The sequence below is a fragment of the Aedes aegypti genome, chromosome 3 (genome assembly GCF_002204515.2).
Source record: "Aedes aegypti strain LVP_AGWG chromosome 3, AaegL5.0 Primary Assembly, whole genome shotgun sequence".
Taxonomy (NCBI): Eukaryota; Metazoa; Arthropoda; class Insecta; order Diptera; family Culicidae; genus Aedes; species Aedes aegypti.
In genome coordinates, this window is record NC_035109.1 from 322,491,669 (window position 1) to 322,509,944 (window position 18,276).

The 18,276-nt window shown below is 43.5% G+C and overlaps 1 protein-coding gene across 1 annotated transcript; it reads left to right on the forward strand.

Moving 5' to 3' along the window:
• The first annotated feature begins 4,283 nt into the window (after positions 1 to 4,283).
• LOC110678604 (zinc finger protein 25-like) lies at positions 4,284 to 6,803 on the forward strand. The gene is made up of 7 exons (XM_021851714.1): positions 4,284 to 4,379; positions 4,472 to 4,610; positions 4,670 to 5,881; positions 5,943 to 6,032; positions 6,098 to 6,242; positions 6,297 to 6,380; positions 6,439 to 6,803. Exons 2-7 carry the CDS (start codon positions 4,485 to 4,487, stop codon positions 6,738 to 6,740), a joined length of 1,959 nt encoding a protein of 652 aa, XP_021707406.1. The 5' UTR covers positions 4,284 to 4,379; positions 4,472 to 4,484; the 3' UTR covers positions 6,741 to 6,803.
• Positions 6,804 to 18,276: the final 11,473 nt, after the last annotated feature.

The window sequence follows — 18,276 nt, forward strand, 5'->3', positions numbered from 1 at the left end:
TTTTTTTAGCAGAAGTGTAAACCGGGCTGAAACTGTCATCCGCGCATCGAAACCGGGTCATCCAAAAACTACGGAATTTAAAGCACAATGGACCGATGCACGAGTTCACTATTTTACGTTTGAGCGGTGCCGTGTTATTTACGTGGCCATGGAAACGAGTGAATTCGGCACCGCTCAAACGTCAAATTAGTGAACTCGTGCATTGGTCCATGGACCGATGCATGAGTTCACTATTTGACGTTTGAGCGGTGCCGTGTTATTTACGTGACCATGGCAACTAGTGAACTTGGCACCGCTCAAACGTCAAATTAGTGAACTCGTGCATCGGTCCATGGAATTTCACTAATTTGACGTTTGAGCGGTGCCGAATTCACTGGTTTCCATAGTCACATAAATAACAAGGCACCGCTAAAACGTCAAATAGTGAACCCGTGTGCATAGGTCCATATTTTGTAGGGTAACGTACATAGTATGGACATGCATATATTAATCTCACAGTTGAAACCCGGAATTTTCGACACGCGAAAAGCGGAATTCCTCCAAATCAATGCGTCTGAGCTACTTTGGGCAAGGTGCGCTGTGTATCACACCAGTTCCGCTGTCCAGCGCACTATGCCCGACGGATGGAGCAACGCATACGCATAATGTAGGGCACGACTATCGAAATGTGTTCCTATGTGAACCAGCAATGAAAATTTGCATCAATAAACCAAACTTTAAAAACAAAAAATGTTTTCGCGGCAACCTGAAATCACAGACAAACAGACGTAACATCTAAAACAATTATCAATTAAAAACATAGTCACGTGAACATTTACGCCCAATGCTAAAAATATTTCATTTGGCCAACCGTGAACTAGGTGGCGGTTGTGAGCAAACGTCAAACTCGAACAAAAGCGATGCGAGCGCCACGAATGGCACGTCGGCCAACTATCGAATATTCGAATTGGGCGCTATTCTATTGTGCGATGAAAGTAATCAGAGTGTTACGTCTGTTTGTCTGTGCTGAAATCGAACTAATGACCTTGCGATCGATAGGCCCGTGCGTACACCATGCGCTTATCGACGCCTTGATGTGAGGTGATACTAAAACGATACATAAAGCGTTCGTATTGCAATAATCGTTCCACCTTTCATAAGGCAAAATCAAGGGCAAAATGTATGAATTTCGATAGTCTAGTTCACAGCGTGTACTGTATTTACACCCTCGGTACTGCGAAAGGTACCCATGTTTGACAGATCGTAGTATCCAGCTTTTTACGCTAGTATGCCATAAAATTTGAATCACCCCCTTCTAACATTTCATGCTCGCATTATAATGAGCCTATGCATGCTATAAAACGTTTGACTTTTACTGTGCGCGCTGTTTTCAAGTTGCCCGTGAGAGAGAGCGAGACAGCACCAACACACGGCGCACAGTAAAAGTCAAAAGAACAAAAGAATTTATGGCACGTACAGAGGCTCATTGTTTTATGGCAGGATCAAAGTAGACTAAGTGTTATTGAAAATGTTTTACGCTGATATATAACCTCAAAAGGATCAATTCTTGATTTTACTAATTAAAAACATTTAAATTTATTATTTTTTCTGATATTTTAGGTCAATGGAAAACATGGAATATTAGCAACTTGCACGGCATACATTTTTAACAATAATTAATCAAGTACACCATGAGCAACTTGGAGAATGAATTTTTGCTTACTATGAAGAATTTACAGGGATATAAGACTAAAAATAAGTTGCTGCTATGATTTATTTAAGGGAACTTCCCCTTGGAAACGGTTTATTAACATTCTGTTGCTTTAGTGCAGAGTTTAGAGGACATAGGTTCAAAAACTGTTTGAATTTTCGCCTGTACATGGATTAAAAAGAGACGCTTAAGTCGCAGTCATGGCGATTGCTGGCAAAGCTGTTTTTTGTTTACGTGGTTACTTTTGTTCTACGATGATGCTCTTCTGTTTTTAAAACTAAGCTGTACTGTAGGGAACACCTACACAATTCCCTCCCTCTCTTTCACGTAATATTCCTATATTCAACCTTACATATTTCAAAGACTTCAATCAAAATGATGGAGTATTTGTTTGAATTAGTTTCCAATAATGTTTGGATTGGGCATAAATTTAAATTTCGTCACATAACCGGTCATGTCCTGGTTTATAAAGTACGTCCTTCACAAACGTTCATACGTCTTTGTACATTTGAAAATGCATTTTCCAAGATTTTTTATGTTGATAATGGATAATTTGCTTTTAAATCTATTTTTGCTGACTTCTATTATTCGCAAAGTACAGGGAAAGTCTACAAACAGCTATCTAAAATAAAAGATGAGCACCGTATTGAATTCATTGCACACCATTTAGTATAGACCTCAGTGTAGACGCTTCAATTAAAATGAACAATGCTATTTAGTACTTTTCCGAAAACACCTTAAGCAAGAAGGTTATTATCGTCTCTTATTATGTATTTAATCATTCCATCCTTTTGTGCTTTTAATATTGCTCTCTTCAGGTTCCTAAAAAGAAATGCAGTTGATTAAAGAAAATCTCTAAAATCAGATATTGAAGCTCCTGTAGAAAAGAAGAAATGTTCAAACAAATGTAAATAGTGAAAATTCTTGACAGTTCAATCAACAATCTAAAGCTACAGCCTACTAAGATCGAGCTATAAAACTTGTAGGTAAGAGATGTCAAATTCAATTCACCCCCCGTAGTTTTATGGTTAGCGTAAAAAGCTGGATAGTTTTCACGGCAGTCTAGATTTTGCTCTATTATTTATATGCCATAAAATTTTGGGCAACTGCAAAGGACATGGAGATTTTTATTTTATCTTTGGTTTTACTTTTTTTGAGCAAACAGCATACTTAACCTTAGTTTTAGCGTAATGAAATTTGTGAATGAGTCCATAAAGTTCATGCAATGATGACTATTTTCTATCTGTCACTCTTTCTTTCTACTGTAATGGTTTGCACTAACTGTCATTTCGACTGTGTTCAAGCTTTGAGATGCTTCAACCCTAGCGAATTGATGAATAGCATAAAAATTTCCTGCAGAATGAAAGAGAGGCAGATATAAAATACTCATAAATCAAACGTGTGCTGGAATAAGGGCGTAAGCCGCATGATCGATTTCTCTTCTTCGATCCTCTCTGGGATCGTTCAAATATTACGTAACGCACTAGGGGGAGGGAGGGGGTCATCCGGAGTGTTACGGTCCATACACAAATTTTAAATGTTCCATACAAAACCTGTTACGTGGGGGAGGGAGGGGGTCTAAAAGTGACAAATTTTGCGTTACGTAATATTTGAATCGTCCCTCTTCTGTGAATAAAGGTAACAAGATGCATTTTTTACCCCATGACGCATGATTGCATTGCTACCCGAATAAAAAATACAATACAAAAACAATATAACGTATTGAAACAGTACCATTCAATATATTGGAAATACAATACAGTATATGTAAAATGACAATACAATTACAGTACAATATATTGTTTTGAACAGTTCACTGTATGGTATATGAGATTTTTGCAATATAGTGTATAGGTGGTTAAGTATCGTAACAATACAAATATAGATATTTTCTCATATAAACATTTTGAAAATACAATACGATATAATGTTCATGTATTGTCTTGATTAGCAATTCGTGTATTGTTGTACAATACAAAAACAATTCAACGATCTGTATCATGGTTGCATTCGTCGTTACAGCTAATGTCAAGTGACTTCTAAAAAACTACTTATTTTTACTTTTTGAATATTTTTCACCCAACATTTCTTGCTTTCTGAACTTGTTTTGTTTATTTCTTTCAGCAAAGTTACATAGAAAAAAGCAACAGTTGTTTTACGCGAAAATAGAAATTTGACCAAAATTGTAAGGTATAAAACCAATTAAAAACAATACAATGTTCTGTTACAATATATTATACTAATTTTGAATTGTATATCCAAACAAGAATAATATTGCTTCGACATTTAATTACAATACGCTGTATTGTATCCAATACGTTATATTGTACATTAATGGTTTATTCCATTCACTGAATGATACGTTTTTATCCGGGTAGTCTGAAGTGAAAAAAATGCTAACAAACTTGCATCTTGTCACCTTTTTTTCACAGAAGGGAGGATCGATGAAGAGAAATCGATAATGCGACTTACACCCTTATTCTGGCACACGCTTGAAATTACTAAAATTTAGTGTTTCTGAGTAATGGAATTAAAAGGACCAACGGGAGTATCCGGTATTCAGCTTTTACTTTTCAGCCTTTCGAACGCGACACTTGTTTGTCAAGCCCTGTCCACACTTCTTGTTTTGACAACAAATCAGAAAACAAAAAAAAACTTCAAAATATTATGATTTTAGTTAGCTTCAAGTGTACGGAACATTTTTTATAAAATTAACATATTAACATATAATGCTATATTATAACAGAATATTAATTTATAAAAATATTTGTTGCGTTTCAGTTAGCATCTCACAATGGACGTTTGCCGAACCTGTATGAAGCCCCACCGGAAAAAGCGAAACCGCAAAGTGGTTTCCATCTTCTCCGAGTTGGATGGAGCATTCATAGCAAACATAATCGCGGATTGCACCGCCGTTGAGGTAAGATATACATTATACGGAAACTTTAGCAATGTTAACCGTATTTCATCTTCTTGCAGATTAAGGAGAACGATGTCTTACCATCAACGATTTGCACCGACTGCTTCGAAACGGTGAAACTTTTGGCTGCCTTCACGACAACGGTCCGCGACAGCGATTCTAGGCTCCGTCAGATGTGTAAAGCGGAACCAGCCGAGGACGATTTGAAGGACCTGTCCGTTACTCATTTTCTAGAGGTAAAGTCCGAACCTGCGGAAAGGATCGTTAATGAGACCGGGGAGGAGGTTCAGGCTGATGATTTTGAGCCTGAAGATGATACCGATAGCGAATGGGATGGAAGTGACGAAGAGGAGGACCGAACGGTTAAAAGGAAAAGGCTTGGATTGAAGTCAAAACCTAAACCTCGGAGAAGAGACGGAAGTCCTCTGCCTAGGACGAGGAAGCGATATGCACGGAAACCGAGACCACATAAAGTCCCTATTCAAAGCAAGGAAGATCTGCAACTCAACGAAGAGGAGAGAGAATTGTTCACGGTTATTGAAGTTCCCTCAGGATGCCACGTTTGCTGTGGCTGTTTAAAGATATTTGATTCTGCTGGAGAGCTGGAAGCTCATCGTAAGCTGACTCACGTTTGGAAGATGGAAAGCTTGATGAAACCAAGCTCGAAAATAGTTTGCGACGGGTGTCTGCATCGATACGGTTCCGAAAGTTCTATGCAATATCACAAAAAGCGTGTCCAACTGTTGAAAGTCGTTTGGGAATGTAACAAATGCAAACTACGTTTTAAGGTAGCAGCTAAACGGCGGGAGCATCTCCGACTGCACCCGGAAGACGAACCCGTAGCCTTAATAGCACGATTCAAGGAAACGACCAAACAGGAATTCGGCTGGATGTGCTGTGCCTTAAGATGTACGGAATCCTTCGCGACAGAGCAGGATTTGCTTACCCATGCACACGCAGCTCACTGGATCGACCGGCAAAAGGCCGACCTGGAAGCCGCAGACAAACCGGAACAGTGCCTGGTCTGCTATCAACGGTTTGCCGATAGGAGAAAAATTGTCACACACCAGCGGCGGAAATACAAGCGGGAAAACTTCCAGTGCGCGCTTTGTGGGCTGAAATTTAGCACCAGATCGCAGCTGAACAGTCACGAAGTCAAGGAACACGGCAGTAAGGCGTTCCAGTGTAAAATCTGCGACAGGAACTTCACCGACAAATCGAGCATGAAAAGTCACTTGAAGAACATGCACACGGATGAGAAGCCGTACCAGGTTCGTGGGGATTATTTTTTGCTATCTTGATGTGATCTAACGAGGTTTGTCTTTGTTACAGTGTACCGTTTGTGGAATGACGTTCCGCCAGAAGGGCAATTTGACCATTCATATGTCCAACCATGTGGTGGATCCGCAGTTCAAGTGTGAGGTAGAAGAATAGATTGTACGTATTATGTGAATCAGTTGAAATAACTAGATTCTCCCGTCATACAGGTGTGCTTTAAAATGTTCAAGGCAAAACTTCATCTGAAATATCACATGCGAACTCACACCGGGGAGAAACCGTACAAGTGCCGAGTTTGTGGCCACGCTTTTGCCAATCATACCAACTGTAGGCGGCATGAAATGACTCATACAGGTAAGTAACTTTCGAGCTCAACGTTTTTGAATAATTGCAATACTCGAATTTTAGGAGAAAAACCACACAAATGTTCTTACTGTGAAAAGTCATTCAGTTTAAAAAGAATGCTGATAGAGCATGAAAGCACTCACACCGGTAAGTCTGCTTTAAATTTAACTTTAGAAAGTTTTTGAAACATTCTCCGTCCCTGCAGGCGAACCAGTGGTCAAATGCAAAATATGCAATCAACGGTTCGGACAGCAAAGCGAGCTCGATAGCCACATGGAGACGATCCATACCGTTTGCGAAGATGGCGATAGTTATAGTGTCGAGAACAGTGAAGAACAACCAATTGCACAACCCCAATATATACAAATTGTCCAACAAGAGCCTGCTCAACGGGCGCCAAACGTTACTGCGCACACATCCAGTTTAACAATCCAGCCTGCAACAGTTGCAATTTATAACGTCATTCCATCAACTGCGGGGAAGTATGGTTACGTTTTAAAACTGTGAAATCATTTGATTTCACTCATCATCGTTAGGTATATTATAAGCAAATACAATGCAATGCAGCTACGACCATTATCATCCCTGTCCCGAAAATTCCTGGGTTCCAGTGATTTTCGACTTGATGAATGCATGCTAGGGACTTATTTTCCATTCTAACGTGGAGTTTGGAGACGTCTGGTTCTGTATCGAAGCAATGAATAAATCACTTTTTACAATTGCGAATTCGCAGCGAAAAAGGGATCGCAGTAGGCAGCGCGCGCGAATGGATGTGTTGAAAATTGATTTTTTGCAATTCCGTTGCAAATCAATCAACTTTTCATTGAGAAGTTGATCAACACCTACCCACAATCCTACTGAAAAAACAGTGCTGAAAAGTGCTACTTTTCAGCACTCTTTTCGGTGCTGAAAAGTAGCACTTTTCAGTACTGTTTTGGTAAGCATCAACCGAACAACCCAGTCTCTTCATGTCTTTTGTGCTTATTTGCGCGGCGTGTTAGTCGAGACGAGTCCTTCGCACCTCGGGCGATGTGAGGCGACTAATGTTAATCCAATGGGAGCGAGTCGACAATTGTCCCTCATTCGACTCGTCTCTCCGCGCAGAATAAGCATAATTGCATCTGATTGTAGATCCGCTGTGCGATCTGATTCCGACAGCGGCTGTCCATTAACCACGTGATCAGTTTTTTTGGATTCCTGGTCAACCCGCCCCCCCCCCCTCGTGGTCATTTGTCTATACACAAATTTATAAAATATGTATGGACCGTGATCATTGGCCAGACGCTCCCTCTCCCCATGAATGACCACGTGATTCTGAATAGCCCAACATTTGTAGTCAGCAACTGTTTGTGCTGTCTTACCTGATTTCGATGGGAGCGTGAAAACTTGTGACATTCATGGGTAGGTACTACTGTATCACAGCCTACGTGATTGAAAAATACTGAATTGATACTACGCATGCATGTGTGTCCATGTGGGTTCTCTTGAAATGTTTGTTTGTGCTTTTAGAGTTCATCCAGCTGAAATGGCATTTTTCGAAATAGCAAAAAATGTTGTAGGCAACTCGTTGCAAAACTCGATTTTTTCAGCACTCGTTGTATTTATCCAACTCGGCGAGCCTCGTTGGATAAATGTACAACTCGTGCTGAAAAAATCATCATTTTGCAACTTGTTGCCTAAATAACTATATCACGTGGGTGTACCTTTTAAATCCGCTCCTAAATGCTTATCTTTGACAGATACGCGTATTTCGACTACCACTTGCAGTCTTCTTCAGTGTCAGTTACTCATTATCCACTATGGATACGAGCGATACGAGTAACTGACACTGAAGAAGACTGCAAGTGGTAGTCGAAATACGCGTATCTGTCAAAGATAAGCATTTAGGAGCGGAATTAAAAGGTACACGGTACTCCATCTACTTTTAAGTTTCTCCATTTGAGATTCTGCTCAGAGGATTCGAACATTCATTAAAGAGTTGATCTATCACGTTTTTCTCGTCTCTGCAGATTATTAGATTATTTTTTTCAAGTGTCTAGCGGAAATTATACGGTTTATTCTACATGTGTGGCAGTGCTTCGTTAAGAACATGCATCGAAGCCAGACCTTAGAGCCGGACAGCGGATCGGACTGAGTGCTTGATCTAATGGTCACTCGCTGGTGGTGACCAATCGATCAGGCTTTCAGCTTGAACCGCTATCTGGTTCTCTAGATTCGTGCTCTTGAGGGTTTGAGTTATGGCTTCGTTTAATCTTCACCAGAAAAATTGTTATTTTGCGTCGTCACGTCGCAGAAGTTTTTTTTTTCTCGTTTTAGTTCGCACGCGTTCTGAGTGCAATCGAGTAGGTATAGGTTTTCGCGTCTCCGAAGTGATATTTTGCTTTTGTGAAATGAACATGCTTATAAAGTAGTTCTAGCTGCTCAATCAAGGATGGATGATCAACTTGGTGAGCTCGTTTTATGTTTTTATTTCAAATATACAATATACGCATTTTTATCATGACAACGGTGGGTATGTTACTTAAATGAGTTGATTTTACAGATTAGACTCTTGTACATTAACATTAAAAACCCCATGCCTTTCTTTTTACCTGGTTTTTATCATTAAAAAATAACCCTTGAATGGTTTGACGCTAAAAGTGTCAACTTACCGTATGTTCACGTTGTATTTAGAGAACTGATAGGTGATTTTTGGAACTGAGGGTGCATGAATCGCATCACTTACCAAGGTGAATCTGCAAAACGGGTGGGCTGCAAAACGGTGAGTCGACAACTAGGAAGGAGCGTTCAACACAGCTCTGGTCCTCACAAGTTCCTACCTCACGCTTCCACGGGTCAAACGATGACAAAGACCGCCAGCTAAGGATTGCGTACTTATCTGGTAGTGCAGCCTGGGCACTGTTGTCCTTCTGACATCAGCTAGATTGAGGAGGTACGTCTCGAGCGTCTGTTCACCAGAAGATGCGGCTCAAACAGCGTCTGTTCTGGTATCCAGCGGCTGAGTAAGAAATGCTGAATCGCGCACAGCTAAATCCAAGGTGGTAGCCCCATCAGCGCGATCGTCCTAGTGTTAGTTGGGACGTTAAACAGAGCTGGCACGATGGCGCTCCGGCGAGACAGGAGTGTTGGCGTAGGCCCAATAAGCCACCCGTAAAAAAACCTTATTGCGAATAACATAGGAGATAATACGACCCGGAACAATCGGCAAAGACCCACGCGACGAAATAAGGATTACGATTGGAAACTTGGAACATGGAACTGCAAGTCACTTGGTTTCGCAGGTTACGACAGGATAATCTATGACGAACTACATCCCCGTAACTTCGATATCGTAGCGCTGCAGGAACTTTGTTGGACTGGACAGAAGGTGTGGAAAAGCGGGCATCGAGCGGCTACCTTCTACCAAAGCTGTGGCACCACAAATGAGCTAGGAACTGGCTTCATAGTGTTGGGCAAGATGCGACAACGCGTTATCGGGTGGCAGCCGATCAACGCAAGGATGTGCAAGATGAGGATAAAAGGCCGTTTCTTCAACTACAGCATCATCAACGTACACTGCCCACATGAAGGGAGACCCGACGACGAGAAGGAGACGTTTTACGCGCAGCTGGAGCAGATTTATGACGGATGCTCTCCGCGTGACGTGAAACTTGTTGTTGGCGACATGAACGCACAGGTAGGACGAGAGGAGATGTACAGACCGGTGATCGGGCGGAACAGTCTGCATGCCGTATCTAACGACAACGGCCAACGATGCGTCAACTTTGCAGCCTCTCGTGGTATGGTAGTCCGAAGCACCTTCTTCCCCCGCAAATATATCCATAAGACCACCTGGAGATCACCCGATAACCTAACCGAGAACCAAATCGACCACGTTCTAATCGACGGAAAATTCTTCTTTGACATTACCAATGTTCGCACATACCGCAGTGCGAATATAGATTCGGATCACTATCTAGTTGCTGTATGTATGCGCTCAAAACTTTCGACGGTGAACAACTCGCGTCGAAGCCAAACGCCGCGGCTTAACATCGAGCGGCTACGGGACTCAGAAGTAGCCCAAGAATACGCGCAGCAGTTGGAAGTGGCCCTACCAACGGAAGAGCAGCTTGGCGCCGCCACTCTTGAAGATGGCTGGAGGCACATAAGATCCGTCATAGGTAGTACCGCAACAGCAGCACTAGGTCCAGCGGCCCCGAATCAGAGAAACGACTGGTACGACGGCGAATGCGAGCAGTTGAAGAATGAGAAGAATGCAGCATGGGCGAAAATGCTGCAACACCGCACGAGAGCGAACGAGGCACGGTATAAACAGGCGCGGAACAGACAAAACTCAATCTTTTGAAGAAAAAAGCGCCATCAAGAAGAACGAGATCGCGAAGCGATGGAAGAGCTGTTCCGCGCTAAAGACACACGGAAGTTCTACGAGAAGCTTAACCGTTCGCGCAAAGGCTTTGTGCCACAAGCCGACATGTGCAGAGACTGTGACGGAAATCTTCTCACGAACGAACGTGAGGTGGTCGAAAGGTGGCGGCAGCACTACGACGAGCACCTTAATGGTGATGTGACCAGTAGCGAAGGTGGCACGGAAATAATTTTGGGAGCACGCGCGGACGACGAAAGACTTCCGCCTCCAGATCTCCAAGAGGTAGAAACGGAGATTAGACGGTTGAAAAACAACAAAGCCGCTGGAGTGGACCAACTTCCGAGCGAGTTGCTAAAATACGGTGGTGATGCAGTGGCAAGAGCGCTGAACTGGGTTATTTCCAAGATTTGGGAGGAGGAAGTATTGCCGGAGGAGTGGATGGAAGGTGTCGTGTGTCCCATCTACAAAAAGGGCGACAAGTTGGATTGCGCCAATTATCGTGCGATCACAATTTTGAGCGCCGCCTACAAGGTACTCTCCCAAATTCTATGCCGCCGTCTATCACCAATTGCTAGAGAATTCGTTGGACAATATCAGGCAGGATTTATGGGCGAACGAGCAACAACGGACCAGATATTCGCCATCCGCCAGGTGTTGCAGAAATGCCGCGAATACAATGTACCCACACATCACTTATTCATCGATTTTAAATCGGCCTATGATACAACCGATCGAGAACAGCTATGGCAGATTATGCACGGATACGGTTTCCCGGACAAACTGATAAGATTGATCAAGGCGACGATGGAGCGAGTGATGTGCGTAGTCCGCGTATCAGGGACACTCTCGAGTCCCTTCGAATCTCGCAGAGGGTTACGGCAAGGTGATGGCCTTTCGTGTTTACTGTTCAACATTGCTTTAGAGGGTGTGATAAGAAGAGCGGGAATAGACACGAGTGGCACGATTTTCAGAAAGTCCGTTCAGTTACTTGGTTTCGCCGACGACATTGATATTGTTGCACGCAACTTTGAGACGATGGCGGACACGTACATCCGACTAAGGGCTGAAGCTAGGCGAATCGGACTGAACATCAATGTGTCAAAGACGAACTACATGATAGCGAGGGGCTCAAGAGAAGACACGGCACGCCCCCCACCTCGAGTTCATATTGACGGTGATGAAATTGAGGTTGTCGAAGAATTCGTGTACTTGGGCTCACTGGTGACCGCCGACAACGACACCAGCAGAGAAATCCAGAGACGCATCGTTGCTGGAAATCGTGCCTACTTTGGACTCCGTAGAACGCTCCGATCGAGCAAAGTTCGCCATCGCACGAAGTTGACCATCTACAAGACGCTGATTAGACCGGTACTCCTCTATGGGCACGAAACATGGACCCTACGTGCAGAGGATCAACGCGCCCTTGGTGTTTTCGAACGGAAGGTGTTGCGGACCATCTACGGCGGAGTGCAGATGGAAGACGGAACGTGGAGAAGGCGGATGAACCATGAATTGCACCAGCTGCTGGGAGAACCAACCATTGTCCACCTCGCAAAAATTGGGAGGCTGCGGTGGGCCGGGCATGTCACCAGAATGTCGGATACCAACCCGGTGAAAATGGTTCTCGAAAACAATCCGACCGGCACAAGACGACGTGGTGCGCAGCGAGCAAGATGGGTCGATCAAGTTGAGGACGATCTGCGGACCCTTCGCAGAATGCGTGGCTGGCGACGGGCAGCCATGGACCGAGTCGAATGGAGACGTCTCCTACGTACAGCAGAGGCCACCCAGGCCTTAGCCTGACTGGTAAGGTAAGTAACCAAGGTGAATCTTGACCATGCAGCTATGATCCCCATCAATGCTTGTGCTTATGCTTTTTATTGAGGGTCTTGGCTCGTTTGTAGTGAAGACACGAACACGTAACGTAACCAACTAGCTTTATTAACACTTTTAACTGGTTGGAGTATTGGGATGGAATAGCTTGTTAGAAAAAATAACAGAGGGCTGTTGCAATGATAGTAACACCTTAGGGTTAGGGCGATTGCTACTATGTTAATACCCCCTCTCAATCGGCCATTCCAATTTGGCAGTATAGCTCATCTGGTCGTTTCTGGTCCATTGGCTTCGTGAACATATCTAGTAGTTGATGCTGAGTTGCAACATGTTTAATCTTCAGACGTCCATTCGCAATATGATCACGCAAGAAATGGTGCTTTATATCGATGTGTTTTGATCGGTTCGATTCAAAGTTCCGGGCCATTCCGATACATCCTTGATTATCTTCAAAAATAACGAAGGCTTCGTCCTTTCGCTTCAGTTGTAGATCTTCAAGTACCCCTGCTATCCATATTCCTGCTGATGCTGCGAAACTTAAAGCTACATATTCAGCTTCACTGGAGGAAGCGGCAACTGTAGTCTTCTTCTTGCTTGACCAAGACACCAGATTTCAAAACATCTTAAACACATAGCCGCTCACCGACTTCCTGTCCAAAGTATCCGATGCCCAGTCTGCGTCTGCATAACCGATCAAAATTTCCGCATCATTGTTTCGCTTAAACTCCAAATACCCTGACTTCCTTCCCTTCAGGTAGCGTACCACTCTTTTCAAACATTTCCAGCGAGACGATGAAGGTTTCTGTAGAAAACGCCCAAGATAAATAACGGGAAAACACAGGTCTGGTCTGGTACACAGCATTATATACATTACGGTACCCAGCAGTTCACGATACAATTCATTTGTAGATTCTCCGTCTTTATGCAGCAAAAGTCCTTTTTCAAGTGGTGTTTTAACTGGATTACAATCCGACATTTGGAAACGATTCAACATCTTTTCAATATTTGACACTTGCGATAAACGTATTCAGCCTCGATCCTCGTTATATTCCAGCTTGATTCCCAAGAAATGATTAGCTTCTCCACAATCTGACATGGCGAAAACAGACATCAGCTGCTTCTTGAGTTTCAAGATTGACGATTCCTTCCTACCAGCGATCAGCAGGTCATCTACGTAAAGCAAGATGTAGATCTCATCTCCTGGTAGAATTCTTGTATATAAACAACAGTCGCGCATTGATCGTTTGAATCTTAGTTCCAACAGCTTCTGGTTGAACCTCTTGTTCCAACAACGCAGGGATTGTTTCAACCCGTATAGTGACTTGACTAATTGGCATACAGTGTTTGGTGGTGCATCGACGCCGTCTGAAATTGCCATGAAAATCGTTTTCTTCGATTCTCCATGCAGGAAAGCCGTTTTCACGTCCAATTGATGGAAATGAAAACCTTGTTGGATGCCGGCTGACAGTATGATCCGAATTGTGGTTAATTTCGCAACGGGTGCAAATATTTCGTCATAGTACAGTCCTTGTTCCTTTAACAACCAGTCGGGCTTCACATCGTACTGGCTGACCGTTCACGTCCTCCTTCACTCGGAAAATCCATTTTGACTTCAACGGTTGAACACCTGTCGAACAAGTCGTTAAGTGCCACACGTGATTCTCATCCATCGAATGAAGCTCGTCTTCCACCGCTTTCAGCCAGGCATTTCGATCGGGGCGGTCATTGATTTCAGCGAATGTCTCGGGGGCATCTGGTAGAAGTAAACTGGCAAAAGTTGCCCTATACCCAGTTAAGTAATCTAACAACTTATCGGGTAACCTGCGCTCCCGTCCACTGTGCCTCGATTCTTGTAGCGGTCGTTCTGTTTGCAGAGGGAGCGCGTCGCTGAACTCGTCTTTCGGTTCCGGTTCGCTTTCACGAGCATCGACTTGCTCATGATTATCAGGGACAGCAACGTCTTCGTTCTAGACTTTGCTTTCTGTCTCGAATTCAGCTTCACCTGCTCGAAAGGTAAGCGGACTAGCAATGGCACATCTATTTCAAGCTTCATGTTCTCAATGTCAACGTATGGAAACGAACTCTCATCAAACTTAACGTCCCTCGCAATGATTATCTTCCTCGATTTCTTGTCCCATAGTCGGTAGCCTTGTTCTTCTTCTTTCTGGCGTTACGTCCCCACTGGGACAGAGCCTGCTTCTCAGCTTAGTGTTCTTATGAGCACTTCCACATTTATTAACTGAGAGCTTACTTTGCCAATGACCATTTTTGCATGCGTATATCGTGTGGCAGGTACGAAGATACTCTATGCACTGGGAAGTCGACAAAATTTCTAACCCGAAAAGATCCTCGACCGGTGGGATTCGAACCCACGACCCTCAGCTTGGTCTTGCTGAATAGCTGCGCGTTTACCGCTACGGCTATCTGGGCCCCTAGTCGGTAGCCATTAGGGGTATAACCAATCATCACCGTTTCGCGGCTTTTCGGATCCAGCTTTTTCCTATTCTGCGCCGGTATCCATGCAAAACTTTTACATCCGAAGATCCGTAATTTATCCAAATTTGGTTTGGAGTTGAACCACAGCTTCGCCGGAGATACACCACTTGGCAAGGCTGACGTAGGGCTTCGATTCAGAAGATAGACGCACGCCAGGGCAGCTTCGGACCATAAGTTTTTTGGTGCCAGTGAATTGATGAGGACTGAACGGATTCTCTCCACGAGTGTTCGGTTGAACCGCTCCGCAACACCATTTTGTTGTGGCGTGTACGCCACCGTGGGTTCTACTTGAATACCTTTCTGCTTGTAATACTTTTTCTGATCAGTTGAAAAATACTCCCGTCTTTGATCCACCGTCATCCGCGAAATCGGCTTGCCAATCATCGCGGTCACTGATGCTTCATATTCTTTGAACTTCTCAAAAACTTCGGATTTTCTTTTTATCGGATAGATCATTCCAAAGTGGCTGGCAATGAAGCTAACAAAATATCGGGACCCGTCCCAAGCTGCAAGGTCGATAGGCCCACATACATCCGAATGGATTCTCTCAAGGGAGCGAGTTGCTCGGACTCTGGTTCCATTAAAAGGTTCTCTACATTGCTTACCTTGAATACATGCTTCGCAGATACCCGATCTTGGGTGCTTTCTTCATTCCTTTTAATTCACCATTTCGGGCCATCGTTTCAAGTCCTTGTTGGCTAATATGGCTTCTGCAAACCGGGAGCGTCTGTACGCCATGTTAGGAGCGGCTCACAACAGCGTCTGTTCCCCGTGTCAGGGGTGGCTAATCATCGTCCGAGCGCCAGAGGGCTCTAAACTAAACTATGCACTATGACGATCCGAACATTTAGGGGGAATGGTTCTCTGGAAATCTAGGGGGTTGGTGTGCCCTGCAAGCCAACCGTAAAAAAACAAGCAACGAATAATCAACGAGAGAATACGAATTGGAGCGAGGAATGTAGGCAGATTCTGGAGGAGAAGAATGCAGCACGGACGGTCATGCTGCAGCAAGGGGACCAGGCAGAACGTGGAACGTTATAGACGAAAATGGCAACAGCAGAGTCTATGAATGGAGAGTTGCCCAAAGAGAACTGGCAACAAGTTCTCCAATCACAAATCATTTAATTATTCTGGCCACCTATTATACGGTGTGCGCTTTCCAGTGACTTCACTCAAATGCACTTTCAATTCGAATGTTTTTTTTTACAAAGTCGCAAAGAATAAAATTGAAATTGATCTCTGGTTTTGTAATTATAAAGTAATAACAATGAAATAATAGAGAATTGCAACAACACATAGATAAACTGAACTCAAAATTTTGATCTGTTTCGGTTTCCGCGCGACGAGCATCTGAAACAGTGAATTTCTCTTAGCCGTTTGCTCTCTGGGAATGGATCATTAAAATAACTAAAACGACTGCTAAGGAAAGCATAGATAGCGCCACCGTAGTCTTGTGTGTTTGACAGAACAGCAATGCTGTCACAATGTTAAATCCCATATACAGTGGTGCCTTTGATTTGATGCGGTGAGCATTGGCAAAAACTACCTTCAATGATCCATTGACCGAAAACGATTTGACGGTTTACCTTGCTGATTCATAAGTGATGTGACAAAACGTCATGATCGTCGCTATATAAGGCAGAATCCATTTATTACGTACGACTCTGAGCTGATGGTTGATTTGTATCTGGATTACCAACGGTTTGCTAGGGTTTCAAGTGTTTTTTTTTAAATAATTTCATCAGAAATTTTTCCTATTTTTAAACTTAGGCTATTCTTTCGTGGTTTGATTACTATTGGCCATAACTTGCAATTTAACTTTCTTTAAATCCTCGGCAATTCTTTGTAGTTATACCAGGTCCGTCCCACTCGGGCTCAGATTGGGTACCACTTCTAGTACTGCATTTGGTCCCTCGGTAGTGCAAAAGGTACCCAAGTTTGACAGATTGCAGTACACTTTTCCCGGCATTCTAGATTACCTTATGAGCCATAAAATTTTGGGCAACTGCAGGGACATGGAAGTCTTTAATTTGTCTTTGGTTATACTGATAAAATGATAATTTGCATTACACTTTCTTAAATTTTTATAAGAGATTTTTCTTTGTTTTGATCATAGGCTGTTCTTCCAAGAGAAAAGTGTGTTTCATAGTTACTAGTATTAAGGCTTAAAATACGTTCATATGAGGGGTCCGTAGCCTTGAGGTTACGCTTTCGCTTCATAAGTGGAAGGTCATGGGTTCAATTTCCAGCCTCTCCACAAAAAATCCGTCCAGCCCCCAGAAGACGTCGAACGGAGGACCGTGCTTTGGGGACCACATCCATCCTCCGTCAGTATCAGATGGTGACTGAGACAAACTGACCCTCTTCGAAGACAGCTGGCCTCAAACGACTTAGGAATACGGCAAAAATAAACCACCGCAAGAGCAATGGACTATAGAAAGTCTTCTTCGAAACATATTTTTAGCACAAGAGATAACTTATGTTAAATGTCATTCTTCTCCAAGATTAGGATTGCAACATTTGATCTGAAATCTGAACCGCTGCTTGCGTATAGCATTAAATCGAATGACTCGGACTCGAACACTTACGTTAAAGAAGCTCACTATTTTTCCGTTGTGAGAAAAAGAAGCCAAAACTTCTGGTTGCTAGAACTATGAAATAATTTACTTACCAAATTTTGAGTTGAGTTTGCTGACATGCTTGTAGTTTACTATTGTTTTCAATTTCGGCTTACGGCATTCAGCCAAACGGTATTCGGCCAAATGACCCGGAACCTAGCAGACCCGACTCTTTTGGGAAGAAAAACGCCGCCTGAAGGGAGACGGAGTGCAAGGAAAAGGAACAGCTATGCCGATCTCAAGAAACACGTAAGTACTCTCAGAAGCTCAACGCATTCCGCAGCGGCTTCGTGCCGCGAGCCGAGATGTGCAGGGAGAAGAATGAGATCATCTTGACGGACGAGCGTGAGGTGATCGAAAGGTGGAAGCAGCACTTCGACGAGCACCTGAATGGCACTGAGAGCACAGGCAATGAACGACGGGACAACGAAGGAAATGCCTTCGTCAGTACTGTGGACGATGGAGACCAACCAAAGGCGACAAGTGACGGCCGATCGACAACGGACCAGATCTTTACTGTACGGCAAATCTTCCAAAAATGTCGTGAGAACCAGGTCCCAACGCATAACCTTTTCATTGATTTCAAGACGGCATACGATAGTATCGACCACGTAGAGCTATGGAAAATAATGGACGAGAACGTCTTTCCCGGGAAGCTCACGAGACTGATAAGAGCGACGATGGAAGGTGTGCAAAATTGTGTGAAGGTTTCAGGCGAACATTCCAGTTC

Bases quoted from the DNA above. Each gene is read 5' to 3' on its own strand.
- LOC110678604 (XM_021851714.1), top strand. From the start codon at position 4,485: ATGGACGTTTGCCGAACCTGTATGAAGCCCCACCGGAAAAAGCGAAAC. The intron at 6,033-6,097 runs GTAGAAGAATAG...CCCGTCATACAG, and splicing joins ATCCGCAGTTCAAGTGTGAG to GTGTGCTTTAAAATGTTCAA. The intron at 6,381-6,438 runs GTAAGTCTGCTT...CCGTCCCTGCAG, and splicing joins GCATGAAAGCACTCACACCG to GCGAACCAGTGGTCAAATGC.